This window comes from Bos mutus, chromosome 17, assembly GCF_027580195.1.
Source record: "Bos mutus isolate GX-2022 chromosome 17, NWIPB_WYAK_1.1, whole genome shotgun sequence".
NCBI lineage: Eukaryota > Metazoa > Chordata > Mammalia > Artiodactyla > Bovidae > Bos > Bos mutus.
The window spans coordinates 64,821,668-64,840,375 of NC_091633.1; the positions used below are offsets into that span (position 1 = coordinate 64,821,668).

Consider the following 18,708-nt stretch of genomic DNA (forward strand, 5'->3'; position numbering starts at 1 on the left):
CAGCCCTGGGATTTCTTTGGAAGGAATGATGCTAAAGCTGAAACTCCAGTCCTTTGGCCACCTCATGCGAAGAGTTGACTCATTGGCAAAGACCCTGATGCTGGGAAGGATTGGGGGCAAGAGGAGAAGGGGACGACAGAGGATGAGATGGCTGGATGGCATCACTGACTCGATGGACGTGAGTCTGAGTGGACTCTGGGAGTTGGTGATGGACAGGGAGGCCTGGCGTGCTGCGATTCATGGGGTCGCAAAGAGTCGGACACGACTGAGTGACTGGACTGAACTGAAGTGATAACAGTTCCTAGTTTACAGAGTACCTCATCCTGTATTGTTTGAGCCACATCACAGCCCTGAGAGAGACACTCACTTTGCTGTTCAACAGATGGAGAACCCATCCGAATGGGTTCCCAGGGCCCAGAACAGGGAGAGGCCTCCTCTGGCCCCAGAGCAGGTGCCCTGCCCCTCCAGGTGGTCAGGGATGCTTAAGGGGGAGCGTCTGTATCCTGAGGCGGAGGTGGGACGGGCTGGGGGAGACCCCTGACAAAGTGGTGGAAAATCTAGGCAGCTAAGATCCCCTGGAGGAGGGCACAGCAACCCACTCCAGTATTGTCTCCTGGAGAATTCCCATGGACAGAGGAGCCTGGTGGGCTGCAGTCAGTCCATGGGGTCGCAGAGTCAGACACAAGTGAAGCGAGTGAGTAAGCATGCAAGAAGTGATCAGGCCACAGCAGGTGTGGTCTGTTAGATGAGGGAAGCTGATGTGTGCAGCTCTGGTGAGTCCCGGCCAGTGAATTTCAGGAGGCTACTTCATGATAAAATCTACAGCCTTGAATTCAGTGGGGATACGTTGCCATCGTCAGGCAGCTGAGGGGAAGGAAAGGGTATTTGGTATAGAGACCACACAGAAGCCTCCTCCTCTTTGGGCAGAGCTGGCAGCATGGCTTCGGTGCGGTCAGGAGGGTTTCAGCTAGAATCTGAGTCACCTGCCTCAGAGGCCGGGCACCTGCCCGAGATCAAGGCTGGGGAGCATCTCAGTTGATCCAAGTCTGAAGCTGCAGCACAGCCAGCTGGTTTGGCGAGGAAACACTCCTGGACTTGCGACAGGAAAAGAACTCATTGCATGCTTCTGACACCTGATGGCTGAGGTCTCGGGACTCAGAGGAACACTTGTAGGCGGGCTGCGCCCCTGGCCTGCAGGTCAGCCCACCCTGTTCATGCGAGAGAAGGATGTGTGCGCCCCGATTGAGCAGTCTGCATTGCTGGCTCCGAACTGCAGGGCAGGGAGTCACGTGTCGGTGCCATTCATCGTAGCCTCGGGCTTTTATGTCGTGATCCTGTGATTGGGACACCCAGGACTCTACTTTTCATCACGGACTCTACTTTTCAGGTCTATTGAAAAGAAAGAGCCAAAAGATGTTGCCCCCACTCATCTGAGAGGAAATAGAAGACACAGAATGTTTTTGATTTGCTATTTTATGGTCTTTTCCATCTTCCTTGATTCTCCCTTGCAGTGACAAGTTGCAATGCCTACAGGATTAATGTCATTTATGTTACAAAAAAGAGAGGCAGCAAGGCTGATCACTCTCCTCTTTTGTCCCCCTGTGATGGGGCAGAAATAGCCAGGTGGAAGCCCTGGTGTATGGTGGTATGCGAGGTGTGTGCAGATACTGACCTTCATGTGCTCCCCGAGTGTGGCTGGGAACGTGCTCTGGCCTAATGTGATGCCACGTGCTGACATGGGGCTGTGAGGCTGGCCGTTCCTCTGTCACCCAGTGACGGCAGAGAGTGGCAGTGCCTGTCCACCACACTCAGCGTGGGCCCCTCCCCGCAGTGTACGGACACGGGGCTGTGGAGGAACCTTGGGGCTGCAGTGCAGGAGCAGGCGGGGCTGATGCAGGAAGGAGACCAAACCGGGTCAGAGCTCTCAGTCCTCTCTGGGAAAGACATATCAAAGGTCCCCAGTGAAACTCCTGTCAAAGTCCTGTCCGGGTGGATCTAAAATGTGTGACATTTATTTTAAAAAAAATATTCTTTCATTTATTTGACTGGGCTGGGTCTTAGTTTCAGCATGTGGGATCTAGTTCCCTGACCAGGGATTGAACTGGGCCCCCTGCATTGGAAGCGTGGGATCTTAACCACTGGGGCACCAGGGAAGCCCTTTAAATTCAGTCATATTTGTGGAAAAGGGTGCAAGGTGGACGTGTGGTCTGACTGTGTCTAGATTCCCTGGCCATCTGCCAACTTGACCCCTGCAACCTCTGCCATGTCACTGCCCCTCTGACAGTGGAGGAGGTGCGGGGGGTGGACACACAGCCTCGGGTATGGGCAGGCCCCTGGCAGGCTCCGTTCTCCCTGTTGAATAGGAGTGGGCAGCCTGGGTAGGAAACGCCCAGCCTCGGGTCCTGCTTCCCGTGGTTCCCAGGGAGGGGGCCATCCCGCATGCCAACAAGCAGAACTGAAGGATGGGGACGTTTCAAGGCAGAATGTTCCTTTTCAGTGGACTAACTGCATATTGAAAAGCAGAGACATTACTTTGCCAACAAAGGTCCCTCTAGTCAAGGCTATGGTTTTTGAGAGTTGGACTGTGAAGAAAGCTGAGTGCCGAAGAATTGATGCTTTTGAACTGTGGTGTTGGAGAAGACTCTTGAGAGTCCCTTGGACTGCAAGGGGATCCAACCAGTCCATTCTGAAGGAGATCAGTCCTGGGTGTTCTTTGGAGGGAATGATGCTGAAGCTGAAACTCCAATACTTTGGCCACCTCATGTGAAGAATTGACTCATTGGAAAAGACTCTGATGCTGGGAGGGATTGGGGGCAGGAGGAAAGGGGGACGACAGAGGATGAGATGGCTGGATGGCATCACTGACTCGATGGACGTGAGTCTCAGTGAACTCCGGGAGATGGTGATGGACAGGGAGGCCTGGTGTGCTGCGATTCATGGGGTCGCAAAGAGACACGACTAACTGAACTGAACTGACTGGAACGTGTATTTATGGATGCTGGGTCCACTGTGGGAACAGCCTTCTCCTGGGTGTATTGTTCACCACTTCGTATCGGTGTGCCTGTCAGGCTGGTGTTCCCTCTGCTCCAAGCCTCATGCCTTCTCCTGGAGGTGAGGGCTGTCTCCTAAGTTACAGAGCTTCAGGGACTTAATGGATTATGTCTCATTCAGAATCCACAGCATCGGTGAGAAAAACCACACTCTTCCGAGGCAGGGCAAGTTCACAAGCGTGCTCTCTGCTGCGTGGACTCCGGGCCGCCAAGGGTCATCCAATTTCAGCCCAAAGCACCTCAGTTTTGACCTGTTTTCATAAGTGGTTTACATTTATTTGAAGTTTTTTTTTATTGGAGTATAGCTGCTTTACAGTATCGTGTTAGTTTCTGCTGTACAGCAGACTGTATCAATTGTATGTTTGCGTATATCCCGTCTTTTGGACTCCTTCCCCATTTAGGTCACCACAGAGTGAGGCCCCTGTGCTGCACAGGGGGTTCTCCTCAGTCTAGTTTATACCTAGTATGGTTTATATGTACACAGTTGATACACACTGATCCCACTCTCCTGATTCATCCCACCCCCTCTTCCTCCCTTGGTCTCCATGTTCCCTCTGTCTGTGTCACTATTTCTGCTTTGTATATGAGATCATCCACCAGGTTTTCAGAGTCCACATGTATGTGTTAATATACGCTATTTGTTTTTCCTCTTCTGACTTATTTCATCCTGTATAACAGTCTCTAGTCTACCCACATCTCTACAAATGACCAAGTCTTGCTCCTTTTTATGACTAATATTCCATTGTATATACTTTCCACATCTTCTTTATCCATTCTTCTGTTGATGGACCTAGATGTAACTTTTTTAAAGGAGTGAAAATTGGATAAATACGTGAATGTTGGGCAGATCCTAACATATCCTGTACTGAACAGATTCTGTTGCTCAGAAGCCCTGTGTGATGCCAGCTGAGTTCGTTTTATGAGTACATGTAGTTGACCCTCCACAGCTGAAGTTCTACATCTGTGGTCAGTGGAAGCTGTGCGTGCAGGGAGCAGCTGAGGTGGTGTGTTGATGCCAGCTGTTAAATATTATGTTTCAGTGGATTCCCCGTAGTTGTAAGTTTTAAAACAATAGAGGCAGTGGAGGCACTGACTGACTTCTTAGGCACCGAAAGGAAGCTGCTTCATGAACTTGGCTTCAGGCTTGTTAACGTGGACTCAAGTATCAGATGCCTGGCGTGTGACTTAGAGATTCCTGCTCCTTCCACCACTCTGCAAAAGCTCCCAAAGTGAGCCATCAGGGGTTCATACCGTAGGGTACTCGTTGAGCAGTAACTCACGTAAGTCTTTGATTTGGACACGTGCTTCTCCTTTCCCACTTTTCACCATCTGTTGTTTTGTTAGGGGTTTGTAAAACAGCTGTAACTGAGGATGTTAGAACAGTGTATAAAATTCTTTGGTTTTTTTGTTAGATAAAGGTCTAGTGTTCTCATTTAGTTAAGAGGGAGCTCTCTGGCCAGAGGCCCATTTTTTCCTGTTTTCATTCAAGAGAATTTCTCTCCTATTGGTTATTGTTTAAAAACTGAAGGAACCAAAGTTTAATGTTTTCTTTGAGAATAACTGTATTATCATTGTTTCAAAATTCGAAGTGGAATTGCTAGAAGCTGACACCGTTCTAGGTACCTATATAAGCATGTTGTGCTGGGAAAACAGGGTTTGGTTTAAATTCTGGCTTAGTGTTAATACTGAGCTGTCTAGATCTAAGCCAAGTGTATTAGTGTCACTAAATCTTTAATTTTCTCAACTATAAGCACAGTGTTATTTTGATGATGATTATGGACTAAAGTACTTGTTCTAGAAAAAAAAGGAGTAAAAATATTTCCAACAATTACAAATACATTTTATTTTTCTGTCAAACCAAGTTGTTCCATTCCTAATTTTTGCTTTTAGAAAAGAGCTGAATGTGTAGAAAAAAAGGTACATGTGTGCTAAGTTGCTTCAGTCGTGTGCAACTCTCTGTGACCCCATGGACTCCAGCACACTAGGCTCATGTGTCCATGGCATTCTTGAGGCAAGAATATTGGCGTGAGCTGCCATGCCCTCCTCCAGGGGATCTTCTCAACCTAGGGGTCAAAGGTAGTCCTTACCTGCATTGGCAGGCGGGTTCTTTACCACTAACTGGGAAGCCCAGACGAAAAGGGAGGTCACCCCTTTTAGGTAAGTTGCAAGAGAAATAGAGATGGAATTTCAGTTTCAACTCAGTTCACAACTTACAAAGAATTTATTTATGCAATACAGACCTTGTCTCACATATTTTTCACAGAATTTCACACAGCAATCAACTAGAAAAGTAGAATTCTACAACACCAAAATAACATTTTCATAGTACAAATTGCTAATCAAAAGGAAGAGGAAGATTGTTTCATAACAAATAGAAGGTAAAACAAGGGTTGCCTCACACAGCACCCAGTAGCCACAGGGCTCAGCCCAGTATGTGGGCACAGTCAACCCTCAGGGTGAGCTTTGGTACTTACTTGCATTTACTTTAAAAGCAGAAGTGCTGAGCCCAAGAACATCTCCATCATTTCGTTCTGATCCGCTACGAGGACAGATGAGGAAAACACTGCGAATATTTCACACTTGCTAGAACAGTAGGTCCTTTAAGATGACCACACAATAATATAAGCCTCCCCAAACCATAATTTCCTAGGTCTAAAACATGCTTGAAAGATAATAATATTGATAGAAATAATTCATTGAGATGTTTCAAATTACATTTACCATAATTTAAACACAACTATTTAAATCCCAGAAATTTCCGTGCTGAAGAAGCACAGTTTGGAAAAATACAGAACCCAAAATACAGCATAAAATTCCCACGTCCCAGGATTATAACCCATTTCCTCCTTGTTAAAATCATACATTCTCAAGATTACAGATAAATGGGAAATGTTTTTTCATATATAACTAGATAAGTGGGTTTACTCACTCCACTGTGTATTTCTGTAATTGGTGAAAATAGACTTCTCATTATGACTAAAAATATAGATTTTTTTAAAACTACAGAACCCAGCAGCCAGTTTTCTGCTTTGCTATTCCCCCCCAAAAAGTCAAGCAAAGTCTACAAAAATAGCAATTAACTTTAAAAAATATTTTGCTTCTTAGAGCAAATTTAAGTTACATTCGGATGTGATAGCTGTTTCTACGAGAAAGCTGCTCAGGGCACTTGCTGTGCTGAGGCTGAGGGGCGTGGCTGAGCCCGGGGGGCGTGGCTGAGCCCGGGGGGCGTGGCTGAGCCCAGCGGTCACCGTCAGTAGCGGGTTTGGTACTCGTGGTGCCACCGGTTGAAGTCGTTGTAGAACAGAACGATGCTTCCTGAGGCCATGCCAGCAATGACGCACCTGGGAGGAGCAGAGAGGAGGGGATTACAAACCCAGCAGTCTCCTCAGGCTCTGCTACTAAAGAGAGGCCTGCCTCCCCAGAGCCACGCGGTAAACACAGCAGGTGGCAGCCAGACCTACAGTTTGTGAGGTTTGTGGTATGTTTTCTGATAAGTGCAGTCTTGGGTGAGCTCAGAGTCCTGCCTCTGTCACTCTGCAAGGGTCCAACCCACAGCTTGCCTTTATATTGAAAAGTACAGCCAGTGTGTGCAGGATGAGTCACAAACCTGAACACACTAGTCACTTCTGAGGCAGGGAGGTTGGGCAAGTGAATTTTGTATATTAGGTATCAGAATGAAAATAATGACAACCTCAAAGCTGGTGAGGATTAATCACAGAGGTATCTGCCATGTACAAAATGAAAGAAGACTAAGAAATCAGTGTTGAGCACAATTTCGGCTGTTCTCTGCAGACCACCACACTGCGTCCATCTTGCTGAGGACCGCCACTCACTGACACGCTCGCTCTACGCAGGAGCTGCGTCTGCTTCCGGCCCGAGCTGGCGGTGCAGGGGAGACGGAGCAGCAAGACAGGCAGTGCAGAGGGGCCTCTCTGGGAGGCAGGCGCCTGCTTATTATCTTAGACCCTTCTCTGTCTCAGGTTTGTTAGGACAGTCCTTAGAGGTCATCCTTAGTAGTGCCTCGTATCAAAACTAGGACTAAAATGTGTCACAACAAAAACCCAACTAAACACAAAAGGCAGCAATGAGGATATGAGGGACGGAAAAGCACTGAGACATGTAGAAAGCAAATAATACAATGGCAAGAGCCCTTCCCTATCAGTAATTACTTTACGTGTAAGGTGATTAAATTCTCCAATCAGAAGGCAGAGAGACTGGCAAAATGAATAAAGACGTGATCAAACTCTATGCTGTGTACCAGAGACGCACGCATCTAAAGACAAACAGGTTGAAGGGATGCAAAAAGATATTCTATGCAAATAATAATGAAAACGGAGCTACAGTGGCTATACTAATATCGGACAAAATAGGTTTTAAGTTATAAGAGACGAAGGATACTATATAGAAATGATAAAAGGTGTCAATTCATCAAAAGTATATAGTAATTGCAAACATGTATGAACAAGCAGCACACTCGATGTGTGGGACCAGCACTGACAGAACCGAAGGGAAAAGCAGTTCTACAATAATGGTTGGAAACTTCAGTAATGGGTAGAACCACCAGAAGGAAGGAAGGCAATAAAGTTCAACAGTATCTGAACAATACTAAAAACCAGCTGGGCCTAAGACATATATAAACATTCACCCAACACAGTATGCACAGTGGACGTTCTCCAAGATAAGCCATATGTTAGAGCACAAAACACTTTAAATACAACCATACAAAGTATTTTTCCTAATCACAACAGAATTAAACTAGACATCAATAACAGAAGGAAAACTGGTAAGTTTGACCCAATAGGTCAAAGGAAAAGTCTCTAGGGAAATTAGAAAATACCAAGACAAATGAAAACAAAACAAGCCAAAACTTACAGGATGCAGCAAAACCAGTGCTAAAAGGGAAACGTATAGCTGTAAACACAGATACTAAGAAAAAAAGAAATATCTCAATCAGTAACCTAATTCTACACCTTAAAGAACAAGAGAAAGGTGCCAAGTCAGGAATGAAACAGTAAAAATCAGAATGGGAATAGAAGATAGAAAAATCAAAGTCAAATTGGCTCTCTGAAAGGTAAACGAAATCGACAGAATTTTAGATGAAGAAAAAAGAATTACGAAAAATCATGAAGTGGAGACATTACCAATTATATAGAAATAGAAGGATTATCAGAGTACTAGGAACATCTATACGCCAACAAATAGGATAATCTAGATGAAATGGAAAAGTTCTTAGAAACACACATGATTCCACAATTTAATCATGAAGAGAACAGAACAGACATAGCTAGTACTGAGGCTGAATCAGTGATTGCAACCCTCTTATTACTGAGACCTTCACCAGAGATGTCTACCACACATTTAAAAAAGAATTAACTCCAAACACTTTTAAAAACTAAAGAGAACACTTCCTAAGTCATTCAATAAGGCCGACACACCCTGATATCAAAGTGACAGACACTACAAGAAACGGAATTACAGACTACTATCCCTATGATTACTTATACAAAAATCTTTAACAAATACTAGCAAACCAAATTTAGTAGCGTATTATAAAGATTATACACCGTGAAGAAAGTGGGATTTATTCTTGGAATATAAGGATTGTTTCAATTTTTGTTTGATATACAAAAATCAATTGTAATATATCACATCAATAGAATTAAAAACAAAAAAACCCATGTGAGAAAAGGCATTTGACAAAATCCAACATCCTTTCGTGATTAAAAAAAATAAAAATCAAACTAAGGCCAGATAGAAAGTACCTTAACACAATAAAGGGCATTTATGAAAAATTTCCACTAACATTATACTTGGTGAACACTGAAAGTTTTTCCCCTCTTACTGGGAATAAGACAAGGATACCTGCTTTCACCACTTCTAGTCAATATAGTATGAAAAGCCCCAGCCAAAGCAATTAGGCAAGGAAAAGAAATAAAGCATCTAAATTTCAAGGGTGTCCAAACAGCCAAAACAATCTTGAAAAAGCACAACAGAATTGGATATTTCACACTTTCTGATTTCAAAACTTACTATAAGAATTGAAAGAGACACGTGTACCCCAATGTTAATCGCAGCACTGTTTATAATAGCCAGGACCTGGAAGCAACCTAGATGTCCATTGGCTGACGAATGGATGAGAAAGCTGTGGTACATATACACAATGGAATATTACTCAGCCGTTAAAAAGAATGCATTTGAATCAGTTCTAATGAGGTGGATGAAACTGGAACCTATTATACAGAGTGAAACAAATCAGAAAGAAAAACACCAATACAGTATACTAATGCATATATATGGAATTTAGAAAGATGGTAATGACTCTATATATGAGACAGCAAAAGAGACACAGATGTAAAGAACAGTCTTTGGGACTCTGTGAGAGAAGGCGAGGGTGGGATGATTTGAGAGGGCAGCATTGAAACATGTATATTACCATATGTGAAACAGATCGCCAGTCCAGGTTCGATGCATGAGACAGGGTGCTCAGGGCTGGTGCACTGGGATGACCCAGAGGGATGGGATGGGGAGGGAGGTGGGAGGGGGGTTCAGGATGGGGAACACATGTACACCTGTGGCTGATTCATGTCGATGTTCGGCAAAAACCACTACAATATTGTAATTAGCCTCCAATAAAAATAAATTAAAAAAAAAAACCTTACTATAAATTATAGGTGTAGTAATGAAAACAGTGTGGTATTGGCTTAGAGACAGACATGCAGACCAACAGCACAAAGACGAGGTACAAACTCTCACATACAGGGACAGGCATCTCCACAAGCAGTGCTGGGAAACTGGCACTCACATGCAGAAGCAGGGAGTCCCACCTTCACATATACACCAACGCAAAGTAAAAATGCATCGAAAAGGAGATACGAGTTAGAACTGCAAAACGCTTAGAAAATTTGGAGGAAAAACTTCAAGACATTGACTTTTGCAGTGACCTTGGATATAACACTGAAAGCACAGGCAATAACAGAAAAAATAAATTAGACTTCATTAAAATTAAAGGATTTTGCATATCAAAGGACACTGAGATGAAATGATGAAAAAGTTTTAGAAATTGATGATGGTGATAGTTGTACAACAATGTGAGTATCCTTGATGTCACTGAATTATGCAGCACCAAAAATAGTTTAAGTAGTAAGTTTTATGTATACTTTATCACAAGAAAGATGTTAAAAACTAAAATGAGAGACTATATTAAGAAGAAATAAGATGTCAGATAAAGACAATCTCCCCTAAAATGAAGGTTTTAGGAAATAAGCCAGATTTCTCAAAGGAATCATTATGGAACAGGTGGCACGTCACAAGAAATTTCGTTTAAGAAGAAAGGTACTTTAAGAGTATAGAAACTTTACAGCAATATAATTGGAGCCTTTGTTACTTAAATCCTGTCTAACCCTAGAGAACAGAGCCTCTTTCCACAATTGGCAATGTCATCAAAGAAAAACATGCTTTTTAAAAAGTCTCTTGGAAATTCCAATATTCACTGGCTTCTTCAGTTGCATTGGTGACCTGCACAGCCCAGCCCATCTACACAAATCCCTGGACAGATTTTACCGCCACCAGTATAGCCCCCACTCCAGTGTTACCTCTGGTCGTAAGACAGGGCCATGGCGCGGATCCCGGCATCGCAACCTGGATAGGCGAACAGCTGCTTGAGGTCAGACACCTGCCAGACCATGAGCACCCCGCTGTCTCCTCCGGTGAGCAGGTACTGCCCATCCCGGCTCAGCTGGATGGCCTGGTGAGACACAGCAGCGTTCAGCAGGGTCGGGGCTCCAGGAAAGCCTGCCCGCCCCAGCCTGCACCTCTGAGTAATTCGACATGAAGCCAGCTACTATGGCGTAGGGAGAAGGGAGAGAGTGTGTGTGTGCCTGAGTAGTTTTCAGGAAATCATGAGTCACAGAACACTTTTGCTGTTTTTCAAAAATCATACGGGCAAAGGCAGGCAATGCTTTTTCTTTTTTTAATTTGTGCTTTTTAAGGATGAGGTGCCAAACTCTTCCAACTCTACAGATACTAATTAAATGGTGTGTGTTGTGAACGGAGACCGGGGCTCTGAAATGAGGAGCTTCCTGGCACCTCTGCATTCACTGTGGACACGCCAAGCTACCAAGGCTGGGCAGATGGTGCTAGCTGACATCATGTCCCTCGTCATAAGAACACTGCCGTCCTGGGGGCCCGGCCCCACGGGAGACCACCTACAGCTCAAGCACCCTTGCCTAGGCCTGCTGGATTTGTACAGCAGTTGGGACGCCGACTTGGTGAGGAAATACAACTCCCAGGGTAAAGCCAGCTGAAGCATCTTCTTGCTTCAGGACTGACTGCTCTCTGCCGGTGCTAAACTTGAAGGGCAGACGTGTAATTTGCTCTGTAATCCTGTCAAACCCACCGAAGGCAGGTCACTGCCTGTTTTTCTATGACTTTTTACATTTTTCTTCCTGGTTGGAAAAAAATCAAATATTTCATGACATATGAAAATATATGGATTCTAAATCTCAGTGTCCATAAGTAAGGGCTGTTAGGACAAAGCCATACCCATTCATTTCTGGCTACTTTTTTTTAACGGAGGAAGTGTGCCTGCTCCTGACAGAAAGGGTTACTCCCTATTCCAAGAGCAGATCCCGCTGCCCCTTCCTCTCCTCTGGCTCCCTGCTCTGCAAACCTTCTTCTCCCGGCTCATTAAGACACACACTTCCTTTCTTTAGCTGGAGGGCATTGGGAGTTCTAAAAGTTACTGCAAATACCTATAATCTTATGTCCACCTGGACACAGTGACCATGGGAATCCAGATGGCAAGCCAGAAAGAAAATATCTACCTTCTGAAAAATATATTTACACTGTTCTGCACTCAGAGTTTTAGGATAGTTGCCTTAAGTCTTCAAGCTACCCTTTTACAACAAAAAAATTTTTTTTAATTACAGAAAAGGACTGTTTCATAGCCAAATTCATTAAAGTAAATGCAAACTTTTAGAGGTCTCTTAAATACAGCTTATTTTCAAGAACATAAAAATATAGCTAAGAAATCAGAACCCATGGGCAGAAGATAGTTACATGTAAGAAGTATTTTCTAAATTTTAACCAATACAAATAATAAGATTTTTCAATGTAAATAAAACCCAATATCATTCCCCTCATTCATTTCACAAACAGCACTCTCCAGGGAGTTATCTTGGAAATGAAGACTACTACAAATAATTATTTGCTACACTTATAAAATTCAGTGGATGAAAACCCATTGACCTTGTGGCTGTGGTTCACTTGAGTTTTATACTTGAGGCTTTTTACTGGATAAGTGCTATATTAAAACATAAATTAAAACCATTAATCTTTAATTCTTTGTCCTAGAGTAAAAACTCCTTAATCCTAGTTCTGTGTTGAAATAAATAAAACCCGGACTTTCAGGACTATACTTTTATCCACATCTAAAACATTCTAATAAACCAGATGCCTGCCAAAGGTAAAAAATACTTTGTCGGCCTTTCTCATGAGGGACTTGTCAAGTTTCCCTGGTGATGAGAGCCAGGGGAGCGTTTCCTGAGCAGCGCCCCATCTCCCCCCAGCCCCAATGGAGTTCTTAATCTCATGAGACTCCTGAGTGCCCAGGCTGGGCTGAGACTCGAGATGTTAGGAGGGCCCTGGAAACACGTGAACATCAGTCTCTGGACTCCTGAGAGCGTGGACAACACTGGCTGCCCTGGTTTCCAGGAGGGACCAGTGGGCCCCAGCCGTCTGCTGGCAAGAGTCACATCTGAAGACACAGCTTCCTCAGGAAGAGAAAATAAATGAGTTCCTATGGTGAAATGGTGGTGGGCCTTTGTTTAGGAGAATGTAACTGCTGCTCCGTACGGGCTGCTCACTTAAATTTAAGCTCTTCATTAAGACATCTAAACACTGCCTGGATGCTGTGTCCAGATATGTTAACCGAACGCCACAGCGCAATCTGGCATCTAAATAAAAACAGGTGGGAGGCCTTGATGAAGGCCGAGGTTCCGCAGGCCACCTGCCTACAGGGCTCTTGCTATTTCAAAGAAACTTCATTTCTGGTCTGAGCTAATGGCTAATTTGTTTCCACGGTCTCCTCCCCTCAGACAGGCTCCGACTGAGGACGGAGGTGGAGCATTTTGCTCTGTGGTGTCTCTTGCTCCCAGCCTGCGGTGGCCTTCCATCCTTCCCAAGGCAGTCAGCTACGCAAGGGTGGGTCTCTGGAGCTGGGCATGGGCAGTGCTCATTTTAGGCAAGCGCACTTTAATCACACACTTGCCACTTACAAGTTAGTATGATAAAGTACAGGCGTGCTGGGGAAAAGGCGATAGATTGTTTAAGTCTAAAATCCAGTGGGAAATATTACAGAGGAAAAAACACAGCAGCCACAGGGCAGAGAGGAAAAGCGTGTGTGCGAGAACAGTGTGCAGAAAGCCTCCAACTGCTGCCTGGAGGAACTTCCCGGAACCTCTGGTACTGACTGAAAGGCCACAGAAATTGTTTTAGCCAGCTAGGGATTTCAAATTACTTTACAGATTTATTAGTGTAGCTGACAATATAATCGCAACTCAAACTGACAGATTATCAACATTATTATCGTAAAGAAAAGAGGAAAGGAAAACCCTCTGATGTGTACTTGGTTTAAATGAAGGGAGGGAAAAATAAAAAGCAGAGTGTGAGCGTCTGCGTGTGCAGGGCAGGCAAAATGCACTGGAGAAAATTCCCAGAGAGAAGAGGAGAGCAAAGAGGAAAGCCATTTACTAAATTAGCAAGCCATCCTGGAGAATTCCCTGGTGCTCCAGTGGTTAAGACCCCACTCTTTCATTGCTGAGGGCACAGGTTCGATCCCTGGTTGGGGAACTAAGATCCCACAAGTTGCCTAGTGCAGCCAAAAACAAACAAGTCAATCTGTGAAAAAAAGAAAAATCATCCTAGGATATAGAAGCAGCAAGTACCTTCGGTCTGATCAGTGCCATCTAGATTTAGGGTTTCTATTTCTCAATGGGCTTCCCTGGTGGCTTAGATGGTAAAGAATCTGTCTGCAATGCGGGAGGCCAGAGTTTGATCCCTGGGTCAGGAAGATCCCCTGGAGAAGGAAACCCACTCTAGTATTCTTGCTTGGAGAATTCCATGGACAGAGGAGCCTGGCGGGCTACAGTCTAAGGAGCTGCAAAGAGTCGGACACGACTGAGTGACTAACACTCTTTCTTACTCCTTAGTACTTCCTGACCCCAATATTTATAGGAGAAAAGAGATCAGACTAGATGTGGGAAAAGTGGGAGACTGCATGTCACCTAAGTCGCCCCAGGTCAGGAGTAGCCATGAGTACAGTGGCCAGAACTAACTTATACCACACTCAGAGGGCTGAGGCCTCTGCGGCCTTCTGCCCACCCCCAACACGTCCTGCCCCTTCCCTGTGGGCAGGCCACACGCCCCCCAACCTTATGTCAGGAAATACAGGGGATATGGTAAAATGAAGCTTAACCTGCACCAAGAAGTCTGGAGGTGTGAAAAGAAGGACCTTGCAAACAGCCTCTCCAAGAGCAGTCCTTACTTTTCTCTTCACCCTCTAACACCCCTATCCTGAAAATGAAGGAAGACCCGGGAGGGTCCACAGGGCCGTCTCTTGTATACCAAAAGTGAAAAATTGTTTGTTGGATTCACATCATAATCTGAAGCACAACTTCCTTAACTTGGTGTGTTTGGGTCTTGTTATCCACACAGCAGTCCAGTCTGCAATTAGATGCTAATCCTAAAGCATGGTAATCCCTACCATTCCCACCATCAGCCTGTTCAAGGGTAGAGAGAGCCAGTTTTAGGGTACCCTAAAGGCACTATTTTAGCTTTGATACTCAGGAAACAGCACTGTGCAGTTAACATTCTTAGGTTAAAAACAAAAAAAAAAAAAAAAAAAAATGAGCAGCGCCACTGACAGCCACCCAGGATGGCTTCAGATCTAAGAACAGCCCTCTGCTGAAGGCTCCTCCCGGCTTCACTTCCCAACCTGGACTGCAGGCTGGGCATGCAGTTGGCACGGCGGGACAGGCTGGGCTCTGGGAAGCAGACACCCCTGTCCGAGTGCTATCGGGTGATTCTCTCTCGGGTGAAAAGGAGGCCCTTGGTGTGGGAACCCAGAGGCTTCCTTGGTGACCTTTCCACCTCCTCACCACCTCTACGCTGAGGTGAAAGCAGACGCTGAGAAGTCGGTACGGTACGCTTACCCTTATGTTATCGTCGGTCTCCATGGTGGCCTGGAGCTTTCCGTTCACACTGAACGTGCAGAAGGAGCCATTCTCATAGAAAATGACACAATGGCCCTCTCTCGACGCCTGAATGAGTTTTGGTTTCAGGCAGTTTTCTGGACCCTCCAAAGTCCTTAACAAGTCTCCATTCATGGAATGTATGAGACATGGTCCCTCTGAGAAAATAGAAACAAAAGGCAAAATGAAGTTTTTTCATAAGAACAGACAAAAGTGATCTGAGTGTCAAGCACAGATCAAACAGGATGTCAGTACCATATCACAGTTGCAGAAAGACTGAAAAAGATACCAGTTATTTTGTGAAATCAGCATGTCAGCCAGATCTCACCTTCCACTTGGAAGAAAACAGTCATACATGCTCAATTTCACATCTCAAGAAACAGGAAATTACTTGTGAAATTCATTATGCCCAGAGATGATAAAAAAACTGGAGGAATTCAGAAAGGAACAGGACAAATTTCAAATCCTAGAAGAGCTTCCAGGAAGGCTGGGCCTCAGTTGAACATGGGCTGCCATGAAGCAAGAGATGGCCGTCTGCGACCCTCCCTGCACCTCACAGGGGCCTGGGTGGGGCGGGGGTTGAAAGCTCGGGAAGGAAGGTGAAGAAACTGCCGAGCAGCCCACATGTGGCTGTGCTGTCCCATCTTTACCGAGCGCCTGCTGCAGGCAGAGCAGAGGAGGAGCAGGTAACCAAACTGCCCGGGTGATGAGCAGGTCCTAAGAAATGTCTCGTTGGACAAAGGAGGTAACCAGACCACAGGGCCCACTTTGCCCTAAATTACTCCCAGCCTACATGGACTCCCGTCCCTCGTGACTACTAAAGCACGCCTCTGAGCCTTCTCCTGACCACTCAGGCGTTGCGAAGTTTTCAGCATCCTCACCATAAACGCACAAGGCAGCGTTTGCCTGCACAGGTCCGGCGAGCACGGGTTTCAGTCGTCACTCTAAATGACCCCAGCCTCGGTGCGGACTTCAGTTACCACGGGAACTGCATAAGGTACACGCTCCATAACCAGCTCTTCAGCCCACAAACCACTGTAAATAACAGGCCCGCTTCTCTCAAAGTCTGTTAGTGAACAGTCCCTGCTTGTCCGCTCAGCTTGGCCACAGACAGAAGGCCCTGCAGTTCTGTTGCCTCCTTGTCTCCAGGGACAGGACTATCTGGCATTTTACAAAAACGGATGATCAAAAGGGGACAGTGGCCAACAAAGATGACTCTGCCTCTGCCATAAGGAAAGGGGAAGTGACGATGCTGGAAGTGAAATCTGAAGCAAACCTACATGGATTTAGAGAAGACAGAGCTGGCCGTGGGGCGTTGGTATCACTTAGAGGCTGTGGATACACAGCCCCAGGGAGTGAGTGAAGGTGGCCTCACTGATGTAAGTTAGGAAAGTGGCTTATTAAACACGAGGATACCCTGGGAGTGGGGCCAGCAAGAACCTTCACATTAAAGGAAACCGAGGAGATGTTTCATGACACTGAAGGCGGAGAAGGTAACATGTTGGAAGCTGGTCCAAACTGAGGAAGGGGTCTGACAGCTGGTCAAGGCATCCAGAAGATGCTCACCCCTTATCTTACATCACATGGGGAGGAGTGGGCAAGCACTGTCACAGTACTCGTATTTTTCACAAAGAAATAAAACACTTTCACTCTCAGTCTTTCTGTTTTAAATTACAGTGTACTAAGTAAATGCGAAGAGTTGACTCATTGGAAAAGACTCTGATGCTGGGAGGGATTGAGGGCAGGAGGAGAAGGGGACGACAGAGGATGAGATGGCTGGATGGCATCACCGACTCGATGGATGTGAGTTTGAGTGACCTCCGGGAGTTGGTGATGGACAGGAAGGCCCGGCATGCTGCGATTCATGGGGTCGCAAAGAGTCGGACACGACTGAGAGACTGAACTGAATTGGACTGAAGTAAATGTTTTACTTGATTTTCATGTCCATAGATATGTGTATATATGTATGTAATATGCACTCAGTTGTGTCCAACTCTTTGCAACCCCATGGACTGTAGCTCACCAGGCTCCTCTGTCCATGGGATTCTCCAGGCAAGAATACTGGAGCGAGTTGCCATTCTCATCTACAGGGAAATGTTCCTGACCTGGGGATCAAACGTTATGTCTCCTGCGTTGCAGGCAGATTCTTTACCACTGAGTCACTGGGGAAGCCCGTGTATGTATATGTGTATGTATGAAACTGAACAAGAGGATTTTAAATGTTTTGATAAAAAATTTAAAAGCATGGAACAACCATAAAATTTCCAACTGATTATTAATCATAATATTTCCCATTTAAATGACTGATTTTTAATATCTTTGCATGAAATCATGAAAGATGTCCAGTTTGGATCGCATACAGCCCAAGAACTCATGTTAGCTCAGGATAAATAAAATACTGGGTATAAAAAGCAGTTATAGAATTCTTGTTATCATTATTATGGTTTCATTGTTTTGACCAACTAAGTTTTAAATACCAGTATTGAACTAATACGTCTTGTTAGCTAGACAAAGTATTACAGTTCAAGGCACAGGTAAAGTGACTCAAAAACTCTATGCCTCCCCATCAGATCAGCCTAAAAGAGATGTGATTGCATTTTGTATGTTCAGAGCTAAGTTCAGGGCAGCGGGACAGAGAGATGAACAGACTATTACAACTGAATGAAAGTGAACTGGAAACTGCTCTGCTCCTGGTCAGACGCTGATCGGTGTGTGTGCTCTTGGGGAGCGTGCTTAACACCTTTGGCTGGAACACAGGAGATACTCTGAGGGAGACCCTCGGGCAAACCAGCTGAAGTATTTTTCCACTCCATTCTCAATGCCATCTCCTTCAGAGATTTGGAAGGAGAGACAGACTGGGTCAGCAAGTTCCGTTCAGGTGTGGGATGGAACCCAGCCCAGTCAGAATCGAGAAGAATAAACAAACACACAAAGATGCTCTTGTTCTCGCCTCACTCTTCAGAGCAATGCTGTGAAACAGGACTTTCTGCAGTGATGGAAAAGTTCCCTTTCTGGGCTGTCCAATACCACAGTCCCTAGTCATAGGTGAACACTGAGCCCCGCAATGTGGTTAGTGCCACCAGGGAACTGAACTGCAAATTTTATTTCATTTCAGTTAATGCGAACAGTCATGGGTCTGCCATGTGACTAACAGCCCCTGTGACAGACAGCACAGCTTCAGAAAAAAAGGCACCAAGTTCATCTTTGGTAACCTGTTACTAGAAGACACCAAAAAACGCACTCATTTTGAAGGTCCTGCAGGCTTACCTTTGGAGCCACTTAGCACGAGGCCGAGCTCCGCGCAGACAGCAGCACAAGTGATCTCGTAGTCGTGGCCTGTCAGAATGGCCCGCGGAGTGGCAGTCTCACCTTTTGGGGGAAAAAAGATAAAAAGAACACATTAATTCAAG

At 45.2% G+C, this 18,708-nt stretch overlaps 1 protein-coding gene across 4 annotated transcripts in view; it reads right to left on the reverse strand.

Annotated features, from left to right (window-relative positions):
• Window positions 1-5,252: 5,252 nt before the first annotated feature.
• Window positions 5,253-18,708, reverse strand: part of LRBA (LPS responsive beige-like anchor protein) — a 759,310-nt gene continuing 745,854 nt past the window's right edge. For all 4 annotated transcript variants that reach the window (XM_070386647.1, XM_070386648.1, XM_070386644.1 and 1 more), the window contains exons 54-57: window positions 18,566-18,667; window positions 15,260-15,456; window positions 10,643-10,794; window positions 5,253-6,391 (exon numbers count right to left, since the gene is read on the reverse strand). In XM_070386647.1, the coding sequence (XP_070242748.1) occupies window positions 6,301-6,391; window positions 10,643-10,794; window positions 15,260-15,456; window positions 18,566-18,667 (542 nt within the window). In that variant the 3' untranslated portion in view covers window positions 5,253-6,300. The remainder of the gene's footprint in view (window positions 6,392-10,642; window positions 10,795-15,259; window positions 15,457-18,565; window positions 18,668-18,708) is intronic.